General features: G+C 42.7%; 1 protein-coding gene across 1 annotated transcript; it reads left to right on the plus strand.

Moving 5' to 3' along the window:
* Nucleotides 1-1,014: 1,014 nt before the first annotated feature.
* Nucleotides 1,015-16,722, plus strand: LOC306788616 (forkhead box protein O1-A-like). Its single transcript, XM_079284200.1, has 4 exons — nt 1,015-1,686; nt 11,670-11,861; nt 12,213-13,392; nt 13,504-16,722. The coding sequence occupies exons 1-3, from the start codon at nt 1,099-1,101 to the stop codon at nt 13,368-13,370; spliced, it is 1,938 nt and encodes a 645-aa protein (XP_079140326.1). The 5' UTR covers nt 1,015-1,098; the 3' UTR covers nt 13,371-13,392; nt 13,504-16,722.
* Nucleotides 16,723-17,319: the final 597 nt, after the last annotated feature.

The following is a 17,319-nucleotide window of genomic DNA, read 5'->3' on the forward strand; positions in this document are numbered from 1 at the left end:
TTAGGATATCTAACTCTTTTACAACAAGACCATAAATATTTCAACAATTTACTGTATTAACCGCTATGATAAAACCGGATGTGGCGTCAAAACATTTTGTTTCAGAATCATAAGTAGCTGACCAAACATACAAACTGATGGCTGGACTATTTTAGAAAACAAGACCATTTGTGGGGAAAACCAACTACACAATATAAACATTTTACTATTCTTAAAGTAGCACATCTGTAAATATATTTTACTATCGGGGGGGGGGGGGGGGGGGGGAAACCTGTTCCCTGTGATCAGGTGGGCATAATATCTCTCAAAGCACTAGGACTCTGCATGTTCCTCTGCCTGTATGGTGCATTTAGGTGCCGTCAAAATGTGTAGGTACATAATACAATAATTTGCAATGACAGAGTTGTACGATACTTAGTGACTGAAAAGCAGCTATAATGATTGATCACTTGTATATGGTTCAAATCAGGTGTTAATAACAAGGCCTACTGTATTATCACTCACTGCTGAGCCGATACAGACTTTAACTGTTGTTATGGTTGTAATGCAGGACACCATGGCAGCATCTCACAGTAACTCCTGAATCTCTTGTTTCTCCGGAATCCACAGCTTCTAATGAGTCTGAGAATCCATGAAGACTATGTGCTAATTAATGATTGCCTACTTAATTATGCAAGCTAAACTTAAAACTCTAAAGAAATACCGTGCACATAAAATGCACATTTCATTTAAAACAGGGTCCATTTAGGAATTTCCAACCAAAGAGCACTTGAACAGAGTCGATATAAATTATTCGACTATGAATGCACCGTGAACTTGGAGCACTCAGAAGACCGAGCCTGTCAGTGGTCCTTGAAAGCAGCATTAGCCTGTGGACCGTTGTCTGTATTGACAGAGCGGCAGACTTGAGAGTGCAGGATGGTGTGAACTTCAGCGAAGACCTTGAACGCAACAGTTCTCTGACTTCCAAATTACAAACCTCTCTTTATATTGTCTATCTATAATCTGGTGTGTGAACGCAACATTTTCTTTGTTACCTGTTGATTTATTATAATTAGTTGATGTGAGTGTCTGTGTGACAGTGAGACAGACTCAGACATGGCTGAGGTACCGCCACCGCAGCCGGTCGAAATAGACCCGGAATTTGAGCCCCTCTCCCGGCCGCGGTCCTGCACCTGGCCGCTGCCCCGGCCGGAGCTCAACGACCCGGCCGGCTCCAACACGTCGTCCCCGGCGCCGTCGGTGCAGCAGGAGCCGGGAGGAAACGCCGAGTTCATCAGCAGCCTCGGCTTGTTGGAGGAGGACTATGAAGAGTATGCGGAGCAGAAACCGCCTGTGCCCTGCAATGACTTTCAGTGTCGGGAGGGAAACCGTGCGCCTCCACATCACCACCACCACCACCACCATCATCCTCTTCCGCAGCAGCTCCCCGGCCCGCAGCTGCCTCCTCAGCCGCAACAGGTGCCCCCTCCGGGTGTCGCACCCCTGGGCAGCTCCGGCCAGAGGAAGAGCAGCTCGTCCCGTCGCAACGCCTGGGGGAACATGTCGTACGCGGACCTGATCACCAAAGCGATAGACAGCTCACCCGAGAAGAGGCTGACACTGTCTCAGATTTACGACTGGATGGTCAAGAACGTGCCTTACTTCAAGGATAAAGGAGACAGCAACAGCTCCGCGGGCTGGAAGGTGAGTGTCCCCGCGTGCGCGTGTGCACGTGAACGCGTGAAGCATCGAGTTGAATAAAATGAACTTGAGATGGGACCATTAACCCCTTTAACGCCAATCCAAATATATATATATATGTATATAAAAACCAACATATAGTAAAGACAAGTGTAAATCAATGCAATTAGCAGCAGCAAAATATTGTCCAACCCTTAATCTGAATCTGCAGATATTTAGTGTCTAACTTCACTGATTTTACACTTTTTATTAAAGTGAGCAGAGAGAGCAAAGTTCTATAGAGGATGGGAGTTTTTCTTCCTGCCGTTTTTCAGTCTTGCAGATTCATTTTCTCTGCAGTTCCTCTTAAAATAACAACATACGGTCTCTTAAATCACTCCAATCCACAACACAGCAGTATAAAAACGGGCTCCATCCTATTCTGCTGAATGCTGTTGTACTATAGGAAATATAGGGAGGCATTTGTCAGGACAATTCGACATGTCACAGTCAGAAAATCACAGATATTAAAATGAATAATGGCTGAACTCCATTTGTTACATTTCACCTGTGTTTTACTTCTCAAACAACTGTCACCATCAGCCAAATATACCTGGTGAGACATAGCTGATTGCAATTCAATTCAATTCATTTTTTTATAGCCCAAAATCACAAATTACAAATTTGTCTCAGAGGGCTTTACAATCTGTACACATTTGACATCCTCTTGTCCCGAGACCCTCACATCGGAACAGGAAAAACTCCCCCTCAGTCAGTTCAACAAGGCTCAAGAAGAAAAAAGAGTGCACCAACAGGCCAACATTGAGTATACACATTCAGTAGTAGTGATGTAGTAGCAAAATATTTTTTTCCTTGTGACAAAAGGTTCTCAAATTTAGTTTTTTGCCAGAACTATGAACGTGGTTTCAAAGTGCTGAATAGTTAGTCTTGTATTTGGCTGCTGAGCTTTGGTACCTTTGAAGTTTTGGAGTGGTTTCCTCTGTCAGTGGTAGCGCACACCTCTCTGCTGTGTCAGTGAGGAGACATACAGCTCTGAAGCAGCAGGTCTGACTGTAAACACCCCATACATGAGCTTGAGGACATTTCTCTCTCTGTACAATCCTGTAGTCCTGCACTGCAAAAATATTGGTTTCGTACGGAGAATACTGGGGACACCTGTATGTTTGAGCCGGCTCGACTGAGCAATCGTTGAAATCCTGTTGATTTATTCTGGCATACATTTTGCTGTTCCAGAAAAAAACCTGAGTGCAACAATCTATCCAGTACGACCACAAAACATACCGACTCATGGCCTGTGCAGCATTTCCACGCCCATGGAAAAACTGGTACAGTCCTGGAAGTTTACAAAGCTGTGCTTTCTGGCCTGGAAATATATTGGAAACATTTAGCACGAGGGAAAAGCAGTAGCCTAATGCAAACACGCTAATCCAGGTCTTAATATTGTCTCGCCGGGTGAGGAAGTTACTCAGCCACGAGGGATAGAAATGAGGCGGGGAGCAGACAGAGAAAGTAATAATCCTAATTCAAATCTGCACATTCTCAAAAAAATGAATACGAGTCCAATTCATGTTCAATCTTTGCAGCCCTTCCTGTAGCCTCCCATGAGACGTCATTTTAAAGTTCTGTCAAGAAATGCCTTTGTGAACCTCAATCAAATATAGATTCCATTGTCCAACAGCCGATTGTGAAAAGCTGCTATCGTGACTTACGGCTCTGCTAAACCTCCCTTTCTGCAGTTCTTCAACTACACTTTGTTACATAGACAGTAAAGCTGCATTGGCTGGTGGGAATGAAGTCCGAGTAGAGTAAAGTGCCGACAATAACAGGAGGCGACACAAACAGCTCAATCAGTGTTGGGGAGTGTGTCGGAGGGGAAGGGGCTTGAGAGAAGGGAATGCTGGGAACAACGTCGAACATCCTCCATTCCTGAGCTGTGCACTCATATCTTTGTGTCCCCGTCATCTAGAGTTTCCTCAGCGGATGCTACAGCTTGGAGAAAGGGATCGCTGCTCTTTATCCTTCCACTTCCTTCTCTGCCCTCCTTCAGGCCTTCTGCTGAAGGAGGTCAGAGAGTTTTCATACGCCTAACTGTCCTTTCAGCACCAATATCTGTCAATGAAGAAATGTTCTTTCTTACATTTTATTGAGTTTAGAATCCACAGTTGTTGTTTTTTTATAAATGTCTATAAACTCACAATAGCTACAGCAATCAATGACATCTAACCGGAAGTTCAGCCAACATGCCAATGTCTGATTCGTCATACACTCCACTTCACCCTGCTGCCCCTGATGTTTGGTTTTATTACATATTTTGTTATTTTGGAAGCCTTTTACTCACAGGGTTAGTCATTGTGTGCCATTCATAGAAGCAGCAAATGCCTCAATAACAACAGCACCCGCTTGTTTATCGTTGATATGAAATCAACACATCACCACTTCAACCTCTGCATTCCTAAATGCTGGCATGCGTGGCTGGGCCTTGGAACCACCGGTTTATAGTTATTTTTACACTTTCCTGTTCAAAAAACACCACGGTCCCCTCACAATGAACTATGATGCATTTCCTGCAGAGTGGATGGAAAACAGTGCCATGTGTTAACATCCCCGCCTTGCAAAACATGAGGGTCAGGGCTGGAAAAAGAGGAGTAACTCATGGGAGAAGACCGTACATGGGTCATGTTTGTGCGCCTAATTCTATGTGAAGTCATTTTATTCCATTTCAGCGTTCCTGCCGCATGCTTAAAGAAATATTGAGCCTGCTTGTTGTTGTGTTTTGTGTCACATCCTGGCCCAGGTATTGACTTTGGGCTCCACATGCATGAGGGTCCCTGATTGTAATGACAGATAGAGATAAGCCAGAGACCTCATGGTGGGTGGAGGGCGTTGAGTTTGAACCTCAGTGATTATACAGCTCCACCTAGAAAACTGAAGGTGGGTGGAGGGCAGGACGAGGGCGGCGCTGCTGCTGCTGCAGCTAGAGCTTCCTGTCTCCCTCATGTCATGGAGATTCTTTTATTTTTATTTTCCCTCTAAAAATGGCGTGGTGATCATCATGCCTTTACCACAAGAGAGGGGCCCCTGCCAACTGGTAGAACTGGTTCCCCTGGGATATTGGTGGGTCTATGAGTGGCAGTGTGCAGCGCACCATCTTACTGGTAGTGTCACTGTTTTTCTCAGTGAACTGTGACCTTAAATAATGGAACAGGAAGTAGCACTCCTAAAGTTTAACTGACGCAGAGGTTCTGAGGTGTACATTGCAAGAAAGTATTTTACGAAGAGTTACTTTTTAAAGGTTATGACGTGTGTAAAAGCCATTGGTTTGTAGTATACACTGATATAAGGCAGCTGGGGTATTATGGATTAATATCCAGTTTTTGGTGGCAGCTTGCAGTAATGTGTGCAATCACTGTGATATTGTTTTTTCTTACTGTATGATTTAACACGGCCCCTACACTACAAATCAGAAGCCTGGCTCCTGATGTTTGCATGTGACCAAAACTGCAGACAGACATTCCTGATGGTATTTATTTAGGATGAGCTCAGTGGAAACGCTCACTCTACCAACATCCCGCAGATCAAATGACAGCTGATAAACGTGCCTGCTAGTGGGAGTGCAAGTTAGGTGTATGATTGAAGACGCTAGTCGTGTCGAGAATTCACATTTCAATCTGGAGAGACAAGTAAATGTAGAAAAGATAATTGTTCATTGTAGAAATATATATAATAAAAATGATGTGCAATAATAAAGTCTTGATGGACTGAAGTGTCTCAGGTAATTTGATGACCGATGGAAAGTTACAATAAATGTAAGTGAAGGTTACACAATTATGCATGAAGACTGCCAGAAATTGAAGTTTATCTCGATAACCCAGGTTAAAATGCCCTCGTCGTGCGGTGTGGCTCTAGAGATGGAAATGTTCTGTCGGTGACTCGTTCCACCATTTTGGTCCAGACTGAATTCTCTTCTATTGGATGGATTGCCATGGAATTTTGTGCAGCCGTTCATGGTCACCTGAGGTTAAATCCTTGTGACTTTGGTGTTTTCCGCTGACCTTTCCTCTGAGATCAAGATCGCCATTTGTGGTTTTAAGTGAACTGACTCGGCAACCATTGGATGGACTGCCATTGCATTTGTTACACACATTGGTGTTGCCCTCAGTGTGAATTGTACTTTTCATCGAGTGCTGTTATGAGGTCAAAATGTCAGTTTGTCCAACACTTTGATTCATGACCAAACACTTGTAAACTCATGACATCCTCAAAAGCCTCAGCTTTACTTTGTGTTTAGTTTCTGAATACTGTAGCACACGTTAGCATGCTAATGCGGTAATTCAAGATATGTAACGCGGTTACCATACTTGCTAAACATGAGCAAGTTAGAATTGCGGTCAGCATGCTGACCTCCAGCTCAAAGCACCACTGTGCCTTTAAGTATGGCTTCATCTATCAAATCAGAGAAAGGGAATTCTAGAGTTTCCATTTTTTTGTTGAGTAAAGGGTATTTTTAAACAAATCAGCTGTTTAATCAGGTTTTTTCATGAGCTATGTTTGGGGACACAGGCCTGAAAAGAGGCGGCGAACAAAACCAGAATAGCTGCGCAGCAATCTGTCTTGGGATCACAAGGTTAAAAAGGGAGGACTCTCCTTGACTTAAATTATCCACAAGGCCCACTGAAAGCTTCAAGTAACCACATGAAGAAAGGGAGGCTTGGGGCAGGGGCTTTCAAAGAGCTTGAGGGAAGGAGGGGATCAGTCAGCTGACTGGCTGTCTGTGGGCTCAGGCCTGTGTACAGTCTGCTGCCTACACGTGTTTGAGCCTGTGGAATCTGTGGCATGTGGATTTCTGCATTGTCGTCCAGCCCTGCGCAGGGAAATATTCCCCGCCTTTATTATGTTCACAGACAGAACGTGAACTCAAATCCATTTTGCACAATATAAAGGACATGGGGGGGGGGCCGAGGGAGGCGAAGAAATATGGTGTGAAGAAAGAGAAACAGGATCAGGGGTGATTGAGATTAGTGTCAAATCCTGTAAAAAAAAAAAACTGTTCGCCTTTTTACACTGTACAGTGTGCAAAGAATGTGTGTCACTCTCAAGATTAGGCTGAGAAAGATTGGAGATCAAGTTTCTAATCAGCTTAGTCTGAATATTTCGTATGACCGAGTGTTTTTTGAATCAATCCCGTGAGATAACTGTTTCTATCCTTCTCATTTGCCCCGTTCTTGTTTATCTAAAGCCATGGCTGGGTAACACAAAGCTCTCCATTCCTTTTCACAGTCCCGCTTTGAAGCCATTGCAGAAGTAGGTCACTCAGTTCATGCTCAGTGTTAATGAAGTAACCTGCATTGTGCCGGGAGCCATGAAGGGTGCGACATGGTCACCACGCTGAGCTGGAGGGCTTCTTCAGCAGCAGCAGCAGCAGCGCATGCCTTTTTACCGCCCTGTAACAGAGAAATCAGGTCCTGCTTGCTCATTTTTAACTTCCTGGGTCAGAGGAGAAAGGGGAGGGGGGGGAGGGGGGTGGGGGGTGCACAGGAAGACACTGCCAGGAAGTGGCTTGTCCTTTTTGCTGCAATCTCTGCAAGTGCTTTGCTCTCTTATTCTCTTATCTACACCACCTGACATGCTTTGAAGACGTCGTGATATGCCAGCAGTTGTTAAAAATAACGGCATTGATTAATTGACATCTGCAATTGTATTTTTTCACCCGGAGCCATCGTGCAGTATAAGATCAAGAAGCAGTACGTTAACCATACTCATTTTAGGTCAGGCAGTGTCAACTCTGGTCTCACCAGATACGTCTTCTTTACCGATAAGATGATTTTTCCCTTTTTTATTCAGCAGCTGGAGATATGGCTGCTGCTAAATGCAACACCTCATCTGCCTTTGTCTTTGTCCTTGAATTTGACAGGAATAAGAAATATGGCTGCAGCACTATCTTTCAGCAGAATTGTATCGTTGTGATTTCAACATATTGTTCCATCATTTTGCAAAATGAATGAGTCCGACCAATTTGGAATAATAATTAACATTTTAGATATGTACGTGTGAAGGGATGTAATGTTCAGTGGAACACACTGAACATCAGCTTGTATACGTTTCCCATAATGTGATATATGTATATATCACATTAAAAAAACATTATATTGTAATACTGATTTCAGATATATCACCCAAATATCACAAATAGGAAGTCAATCTGTGCATTGACATTGTGAGCTACACAATCAACTATAGGTCTCTAAGTCTCAACAAACTGGTCATGCAGCATGTACCACAGCTGAAGTCTTTATAGTCAATGGCAGCCAAAAGAGATTAGCATACTTCCTTATTTCACTGTTAGTGTGATGTTGATTTACGGGCAATTGTTTCACGTGTTTCCTCATTCACTACAACTTTCATTTAAAAAACTTTGTGGCAGAAGCCACCACCAAAACAATGGGTTGAGAGGCGGTTGCACCCATCGCTGAGGTCACCGAAGCTCTGATTAGAAGCAAGAAAAATGATTATGTCAAAGTTACACAGTCTCACTTCAATATGTTTGTGTTAACTGTCGCCGCACGATGCCGCTACATGGATGTAAGTTAAAGGCGATTCTCTTTTTCCCTCCAGTTTTCCATCACTAACTCAATATCAGGCCTCATCATTGACATAAAACGGAGTTACTGATTTGAGTAGCAGCTGGTCTCAGGCAGTGGGTCTCCTGGGGGATCCTCTCTCCTGTCTGTGGTTGTGTCTGGTGCTGTACTGTATATGTAAAAAAAACGTTTGGACCAGTTGCAAGCGAGGCCACTTTCACTGTGGCTGCACCTGTCCCCGCAACTGGCCCCGGTTTGTTTACTTATCCTGCGACCGTTTGCTGCAAGCCTCACGCTTCACTACCCCAAAAAACAGCAGCTGTGTCAAGTTGATTGTTTTGAAGTGCGGGAGGAGGAGTCGCTTCATGCTGCAGCAGCTTCTCTTCATGACATTGACCACAGATGATTCAGAGATCATTGGGTACATCTGAAGTGTTGCGCGATGGTGGATGGTTCTCCTTAATACTGAGTGCTCCCATGTATCTGAGCTTGGTAGCAGCAGGTGGACTCAGACTCAGACAACTGCTTTCCTGCTGCACTGCATTTGCAGCGTGCTGTTCTCTTCTGAGGGCAAACTGAAAATAGTTTCTCACATATTCTGATTTTAACAATACATTTTGAGCACACAAAAATCAATTGACGTCACCACACACACACACACAAACACAATGCAATATATTTTTTCCTCAAGTCAAGATTGGCTCATGGCAAATTAGCATTACATTACAATATTTCCTCATGAGATATAATGCATCTTAACTTGTGCACAAGCTCGTGTTGGGTCCCTGCTCACATTACTCAATGCGTCTCCTCTCTTTCACATGTATGTCACTGAGAGGCCGACATAATCTGTGCCTGGGAACTCCCCTGATTGCCATGAAAGGTCAATAGAGAGCATATACGTTTCTTAATTCCCCACATTCACATGAGCCGCCGTGCAGTTACAGGTGCACATATGCCACTGCTTCAAAGTCAGTTAAAAGGCGAGGGCCGTAAACAATATGTTTTATGAAGAGCTTTAGCAACAATGAAACTTCTCGGCCACCTTGGGCCGCGCTTTCAGAGACATAATGTGTGAGTTAGTGAGGGATGTCTTTTGTTCTCTTTGGGCTGAGGTGATGTCTGTCTCAGACGAGGATTATCTCTGGCGGAGTCGAGAATTCCCCTTCCCAGGGCCCAGTCATGCAGTCCATGATCTATTGTGGGCACTAATCAGAGGCTACAGACATTTGCATATCACTCGTGATCTCAACTGTGTGTGTGAGCGAGACGTGTCGCTTTGGTTGGCGGAATATATAAGTTGGTTCACAGACGGAGTCTGTGCAGCACACTGCTCAGATCTCAGGTCCTCTGCTAATGACTCATTTCCTGTCTTCCTCTTACAGATCGAGATCATGTAAAAATGTAAAAAAAAAGGGGGGGAAAAGGTCATGAATCAAATGAGCACGAGATTGAGCGTTGCATTTTGAGGCCATGCAGCAAAGCTCCAGTCTGCATGTGCAGGAAGCCTTGTTTCAGAGGAGAAGGGAGGAGTCCGGTTCATATTCAGGGGAGGCGGATGCTTCTCCTCCTCTCTCTGTGTTCCTGCACCATCCAACCTGTTTGCATGTCTCTGTCAGCGCCAGCTGAAGGGCTCGTGTTCAGTACACACTGAACTCATTGACCCCCAGCTCTGCCGGCAAAAACATCTCACTCTGTCGCCCACACTTCGAACCCTGTAACCTCCCCCAGCGTTTCTTTTTCAGGAAAAAAAAAAGCATTCTCATTCAGCCTGCTGCCTCCCCTCTGAGGATCGGACTTCACAAGTTGATGTGTAGTTTGAGGTTGAACTTGCTGTGGTTCACTGCCTTCGTATGGAGGACAGTCAGCCGAAACAATACTCGCAACATTCTTAAGCTTGAACTCTTTATACAATTATTTAAAGTGTCATTCCGGTCGAAGTCATGCAGCTACATAAGATTTGTATTTATTTGTTTTGATCACTTCATAGAGCCATCTTCAGTATGAAATAAATCATAGTAATGTGAGTACGAGTCACATTCTGATGACTAAGATGCACTGAATGCCCCCGACCCAAGAGCAGCATTTCTTGTCCAGAGAGACCAGGCTATACAGTACATCTGTGTCCTGTGTGAGCGTCTCTCTATCGCTGTTTTTCTTCCTCAGAGATCTACCGCAGGAGGCGCCTCTGCGTCCTTTTTACAGTTCATAACATAGCATTAGAGAAAATGGACTGAATGAGGCTTTAGCTGTATACGTGTTGGCACAAGGACAAATGTGACCCAAAGTAATCCGGCCTGTCTTATTTAGCAGTTTTTTTAGCAGCTCTTTCAGTAAAAAAAATCAAACATGTTGTAAATCACAGGAAGCATGTGATTATGGCCTCACAGTATGGATTCACAGGATGACCGCTAATAAACTCTAATGTAGGAGTTTTCAAAGCAAGCGTTCAATTCATAGCTTCAACGACAAGTAATTAAAGGACAAAAAGCTAAACAATATTGACTTAAAAAGTTAAAATCCTTTCATGTGATGAAAATGCATCTTGACGTTATACTAGAAGGAGCTTAGTCGGACAATCACGCATGAGACTCAACAAGTCCTGTGAAGTTTTATGTCCACAGACACGATCCATACGATATAATCACGCTACATAGTCAAAGTGCACTAAAATGCTCATTTTAAATCAACTTCATGGCCCTTGTATATGCTGTTTTTTGTTAACTTTACTTTCAATATAGGTTCTTTTGTTTGGAAAAAAATCTTTTCAGATGTTGTGCATTGTGTTTGACGCAATCTTTTATTTTGCTGTTTGCCGTCATATTCAGAAACGGATATGTCTCTAGCTGTACTGACGTCTGTCTTGCACATGTTTATTTAGTGTAAAATAAATGAGACCACATGTCCCGTCCATCCCTCGCTTCCTCATGCCAGAAGTAACTAATGTATTTTGCTGGAGAGCGTGAAGAGGGATTGGAAAAGGCTCAGCAGACATAATATTGCTGACGGAGGATATGGACATATGCATACTTCCTGTTCATCTGCTGCCTTTGACATCACACTCAACCACCAGCTTCTTCTCCATGCAGTATGAAAAAGGACAAGCATTTCCTCTGCAGCAATACACCTTCTTATTTCATTCTCAGGGATCACTCACAGTTGCTGATTTTTGCAACAGAGGGTCAGTATTTAGTATTTAAAAAACAACACCATTTATAGATGCACTAGAATAATTAACAAGGGAAATATTGACCTTTGAAAAGAGAGACTTTGGACACCAACATAAAAATATAATCTTTGGAAAATAAACCTTGTGCAGTTATTTTGACGCTTCAAGCTGCATTGTAGCCTCTACATAACTGTGAGCCAACAGATAACTTACAAATGATTCACTTGTTTCTCTTCCAGAACTCCATCAGACACAACCTTTCCTTGCACAGCCGCTTTGTGCGCATACAAAACGAGGGAACGGGAAAAAGCTCCTGGTGGATGCTGAACCCAGAGGGGGGAAAGAGCGGAAAGTCACCTCGACGCAGAGCTGCCTCCATGGACAACAACAGTAAGTTCACCAAGAGCAGAGGAAGGGCCGCAAAGAAAAAGGTAAAGTCTCCGTTTCATTCAAAGCAATCTGTATATAGGTTTCTCACAATCCTTCTGAATCGATGTTCAAAAGAAGAGTTTGACATGTTAGAAAATACAGTTATTTGCTATCTCACAAACACTTACTGTCCCTTTGGACAGAGCTAGGCGAGCCAGGACGTTCCTCGTGTAATGTTAAGCTAAGCTAACCAATTGGTGGTGGTAACTTCAGATATGTGGGTGGTGTTGATGTTCTCCTCTAAGCACATTCCCCAAAATGTCGTACTATTCCTATCATTTCGATGTAAGTTAACCATACACTGGTAATTCTTCTGGTAGCTTGTGTAACCTTTATTGTTTTCCTGTCCTTAGATGTCTCTACAGGAAGCAGCTGAGGGAGGAGCAGGCAGCCCTGGTTCCCAGTACTCTAACTGGCTGGGAAGCCCAAACTCCCACAGTAACGAGGACTTTGAAGCCTGGAGCTCCTTTAGGACGCGCACCAGCTCTGACGCCAGCACCCTGAGTGGTTGCCATTCACCCTTTCCTTCTGAACAGGATGACCTGGGGGAGCCGGATGGCCATATGATGTACCCTGGAGGAGCAGGGAGCAAGATAACCTCCACCCTGCCCAGCCTGTCCGAGGTAACTGGATCCATGGGCCAACTTGGCTCAGACAGGGTCATGGAGCGTCTGCTGGATAACATGAATGTGCTGTCTCCTGAAACCCAGCTAGGTTCTGACGCCTCACATTCATCAAATGCTGCCATGCTTCAGAGCAGCCCCTACAGCTCCACTGGCTTGACCCCGCACCCCCAGAAGGACTACCGTAAGTGCATGTACAGCCAGGTCAGGATGAACTCCCTGTCCCCTGCTCCCATGCAGACGCTTCCAGAGACCAAGCCGGGCTTTAGGGCTTATGAGAACCAGTATATTTGTCCTGCTGGCCTCCTCAAGGAGCTGCTGACCTCAGATGCAGAGGCCGTTAGGGATGCTCATGTGGGGAGGGGAGGTTGTCTCATGCCCCCTTACAGCCGCCAGAGCCACATGGGGGTTCATAATGGAGTAAAAATGATGACTCCTCCTCAAAGTCACCGAGTTCCTCATGTAAATCCACAAGATATACACAGCCAGGGTCCTTCAACCTCACAAGATTTGAATAGCTGTAACATGATCCCCCTGACTAGCCTGACGAGTCTTTCAGGAGCCCCTCCTCGAATGACCAGCCTGAGGACATGCGTGCAGTTGCCCCGTGGACACCCATCACACAATTATGCTGTTTCGGCAAACTACGGCAGCAACAACGGCTACAGGGAACTCAACCTGATTCACCCACACGGTCATCACCAGGAGCGGCTGCCCAGTGACCTGGACAACGTGTCCATCGAGAGGTTTGAATGTGACATGGAGACTGTCCTCCATGACACCCTCATGGATGGCGGGGCACTGGACTTTAACTTTGACCCCACAGCTGGGCCTCATGGGTTTCCCCAGAGGGTGAAGACCACCACACATAGCTGGGTGTCAGGCTAGGACGCATGGTGGATCACAACAGGTGAGACTAACAAGTAGTATGTCATGCATGTATTTAAACTACAACAAATGAAATGGCCTGTTTTCTTGTCCATGTTTCATATGCCTGAACATTTTCTATTCTCCCTCACAGGTTTTCCTCAGCGTCCCGCCACTGCTCTCCTTCATTCAAGACTGGAAAATGTAAATCAGCCACAGAGCATTCGGCAAAAACTCATTTTCAAAAGAATGTACAATATACTGTACCAATGCATGTCGTTACTTTAAATGTAATAGAGTAAACTAAATAAGTTCACCATTTAGATCAAGACACTGAACGACACAACAGTGATAACTGTTTGATTCATAACTGAACATCAATAAGCTCTGAGAGAGAAACTGAACGAGAGACAAGCCAGCATTTGCAAACTCGCCTTGTTTACAATTACCCGTCCAAAACTGGAAACATGTACACATTTGTTTATTTTGGCTGATTTGTGTTCATATCAGCATATACATTACAGCATATTACTTAGGGCAGAACATAGAATCAGAGTGCTTGACTTAATCTCTCAAAATGTATGATTTGTGGCCAGTCCGCCATGAGACCAACGCTGCACAATCACCTTTTGATTCACGAATGAACTTTGCAGCAGTCAATAGGCCCGGCTGAGCGTACTTGTGGGACTTGAAATTGCCGTTGGGACACAACAGCACAGTTGTAGTTATTTAGGGTGTGACCACACACTGCTCTGTAGGTGCTGTAACAACTTTAAAATCAGGTCTTTACTCGCTACCATCCAGGGAAATGAGCCAGATTTGGAGTAATTTGGGGCCAACAGAGTATATATTGAGTGAAACCATTAAGCAGTGTTTTTTTGTTCCAGTGCTTAAAATGTCAAGTATCAAGTCTAAAATAGCATCCATATCGTTAAAGGAGAACTTGATATTACATGCTAATGGAGCAAATCCTGCTAAATATGTTCTATATAGTCTGATCAGTTAGTTTTTGAGGGTTGATTGAAAAGCCCATAATGGCAAATGAGTGTTAACCTAGTGAGACCATTTGGCTTGAATATTAGATAAACCGGTGCATCATCTGCATATTGATACATATCAATCAACTTTATTATCTGTGTGTGTGCGTGTGTCTGTCTGTCCACGGCTAATCTGGTATACTGTAGACCCATCAGTCTAACATGTTTGGTGCTCATTGATGACTGTATGCTCAAGGACCTCCCATGGGCTGTGGTGACTCACACTTTTTAAAAAACATATGTTTATTGACTGTTTGATACAGTTTATTGACTGCTGACCCCTCACTCTTAGCTGGTCGATAGGGGCCGCAATTGATCAACAACTGCTTCAGGAGCAGAAAGCCTTTGGCTGGGACGAAAACAAGCCTCACCTTATCTGTTGCAGGCCACGTTTTGTCCTTTGTCGTGGCTCAAAAAATGACATCCATAGAAAAGTTTGGTCGAACTTTGAACGTGATAGGTTATAATCCGCTAAAGTCAGGCACGATACAAGATGAATAAACCCCCGATTTTCTAATCTTCGCCGCCATCTTGACTCTCAGGCAGCCGTGAGGGACAATTGAGTCGTATTCAACTCTTTTTAGTTTGAGAGGGTGGATACAGACCTGGAGGAGGTCTGCACTCTACTGAGTGCACTTTTCTAGCTACAATGATGAATTAAAATGACCCAGAGGAAATATCTGAGGAATAGACCTCTGGACAACATCACATAGCAGATTATGAGACAAACACCAATGAATGCAGATTTGTATTGGTGTGTACACAGATTAAATCTTGGTACAGTGCTATCAAATGCAGCACTGAAAAGGAACATCAGCCATATCTCCTCACAATTAGAGTTCATCAGAGACAAACTGCATCTCTGACTGAAATGAATTTGTCTTTCATATTCTTTGAAGGTATTTATTTATATTTTTGTTTTAATTGTAGCTTATAATTGGATTCTTGCTTTGTACTTTCTATACGTGTACAAACATGTGTGCCTATGCTGTGTACAATGTATATACTGTGTTTGAGTTACATGATATGCTGTATTTTTCTTTCTTTTTTTACATAAAACTAACGTTGAAGAAGTGAATTAAAGACATATTAGCGATGCCACCTTCTAAAAACAGTTAACTGAAAGTCCATATCAATCTCAACTTTTGTATTAAAGTGCACTGTGAATGCTCCCTGTTAGGTTAATGGTGTTTACATGTAATAGTTGGGAATTTAGAAAATGTGGCTGTTTGGTAACACCTATCAAGAATAATGCTCCTCAGGATTTTAATTCGCCTTTTGGGACTCAATGTTGCTGTCAGGGGGAATCTTCCCAACTCTATAGTCGAGGCTCACATTAACGTCTTTGACATTAGGACATTCTACCGCGCTTGAAGTTATGAAACACTGATAAAAGCACGGCGATCAAGTTGAAATCAGAGCTGTTTTTTTTTGTCACATTCTAAACAAGGGACATTTTGTAGAATTTTGAGATTTTCACCTGACTTAAGATGTACGATCGAGCGGGAGACGCAGCGGGTAGGGAGGCTGATGACGGAATCCCTAAACTGACTGGAAATGGATCATGACCTTCAAGGTTTAGCTGACACAGCACATGATTTGGTGTTTACCTCCCAGCAGCTGCAGTTTTTATGCACCAAAGAGTTTCAGCTCTACCACACACATCAAAGAAAGTGCACCAATTCACTGTGCCTACACGGTCTCACAGACGTATAGTGCTGTACATATTGTTTTCCTTAGAAGTACATTTTTTTGTATATGAGGGGTTCCATGACTTGTTTCGATTATATTGAAGTATTATACTGCATGTATATGATTGTGTTAGAAATGGTTGTTTACATATCAGAGTCCAAACCATATCAATAAATACCTCAAAATATGTTACCTCTGAAGTGTTGAAGGGATTTTTCCTGCCATTCTCCTCAGTAAGTGATGTATTGCATTTTTTTGTAAATAGTTTTTGTTTTCTTTTCATGTCTTTGATTAATACTGTTCAGAGTAATGCACCATCTGCCTTTGTATTTCTAATGTGTTGGAGGATGATAGCCATTAGTTTCTAGTAAATATTTTGTAAGTCATCAAACATGTATTTGCGTGAAATTATACATTTTGAAAGGTTTTTAAAAACATGAATTCATCTGTTAAAACTCAAGGAAAGGATTTCAGTAAACACAATCGAATTATATCTTAGAATAACGCAACTATTTCTGTAATTGTGAAAGCTTATCAGAAATAAATGTGTGATGGGAGCATTTTCATCATGGGTCAAATTGCTACCTTGAACAAATGGAGATTTATGATTTAAAACAGAGAGTATATTGCATTTTTATATGTAATCTTGGACATTAAACAAATGAAGAAACTCACTTTTGTGCGCACAATTTTTAAGTGAAAATGGAATGCAGTCATAGTTTATCTTGGATATACACATCTGGGTATTTTTTAAATGATGCAGTTATCTATGTAACCCATTCAGTGCAAAAATCACCATGTGCACCATGCGAAAAACAAAATGTTACCCGTGTGTCTTCATCATCGTAGCATTTTAAGGCAATATAATGAGACCTAATGTTATAAGCACAGCGGCATCCAATACATTTTCTGTATTAATTTTAAGTTGAATTAGTCTGCTGATATTTATATATATATATATATATATATATATATATATATATATATATATATATATATATATATACATATATATATGTATATATATATATATATATACATATATACATATATACATATATATATATATATATATATATATATATATATATATATATATATATACATAGGTTATAGGGTTACTAATTTCTGGAACATTTTAAGATGCTATTTCCTTGTTCCTCAGCTCTGACTGCGCCTAAGGTCAGAGCTTACTTAGCCCCACCGGTTGTAACCTGAAATGTTTCCACTTTCCCTATAAT

This window comes from Melanostigma gelatinosum (assembly GCF_949748355.1).
Source record: "Melanostigma gelatinosum genome assembly, chromosome: 14".
NCBI lineage: Eukaryota > Metazoa > Chordata > Actinopteri > Perciformes > Zoarcidae > Melanostigma > Melanostigma gelatinosum.

What these genes read in the sequence shown, in the direction of transcription:
- LOC306788616 (XM_079284200.1), top strand. Translation starts at nt 1,099, where the DNA reads ATGGCTGAGGTACCGCCACCGCAGCCGGTCGAAATAGACCCGGAATTT. An exon ending in ACAGCTCCGCGGGCTGGAAG is followed by an intron (nt 1,687 to 11,669) that starts GTGAGTGTCCCC and finishes TTTCTCTTCCAG; the next exon opens with AACTCCATCAGACACAACCT. An exon ending in GAAGGGCCGCAAAGAAAAAG is followed by an intron (nt 11,862 to 12,212) that starts GTAAAGTCTCCG and finishes TCCTGTCCTTAG; the next exon opens with ATGTCTCTACAGGAAGCAGC.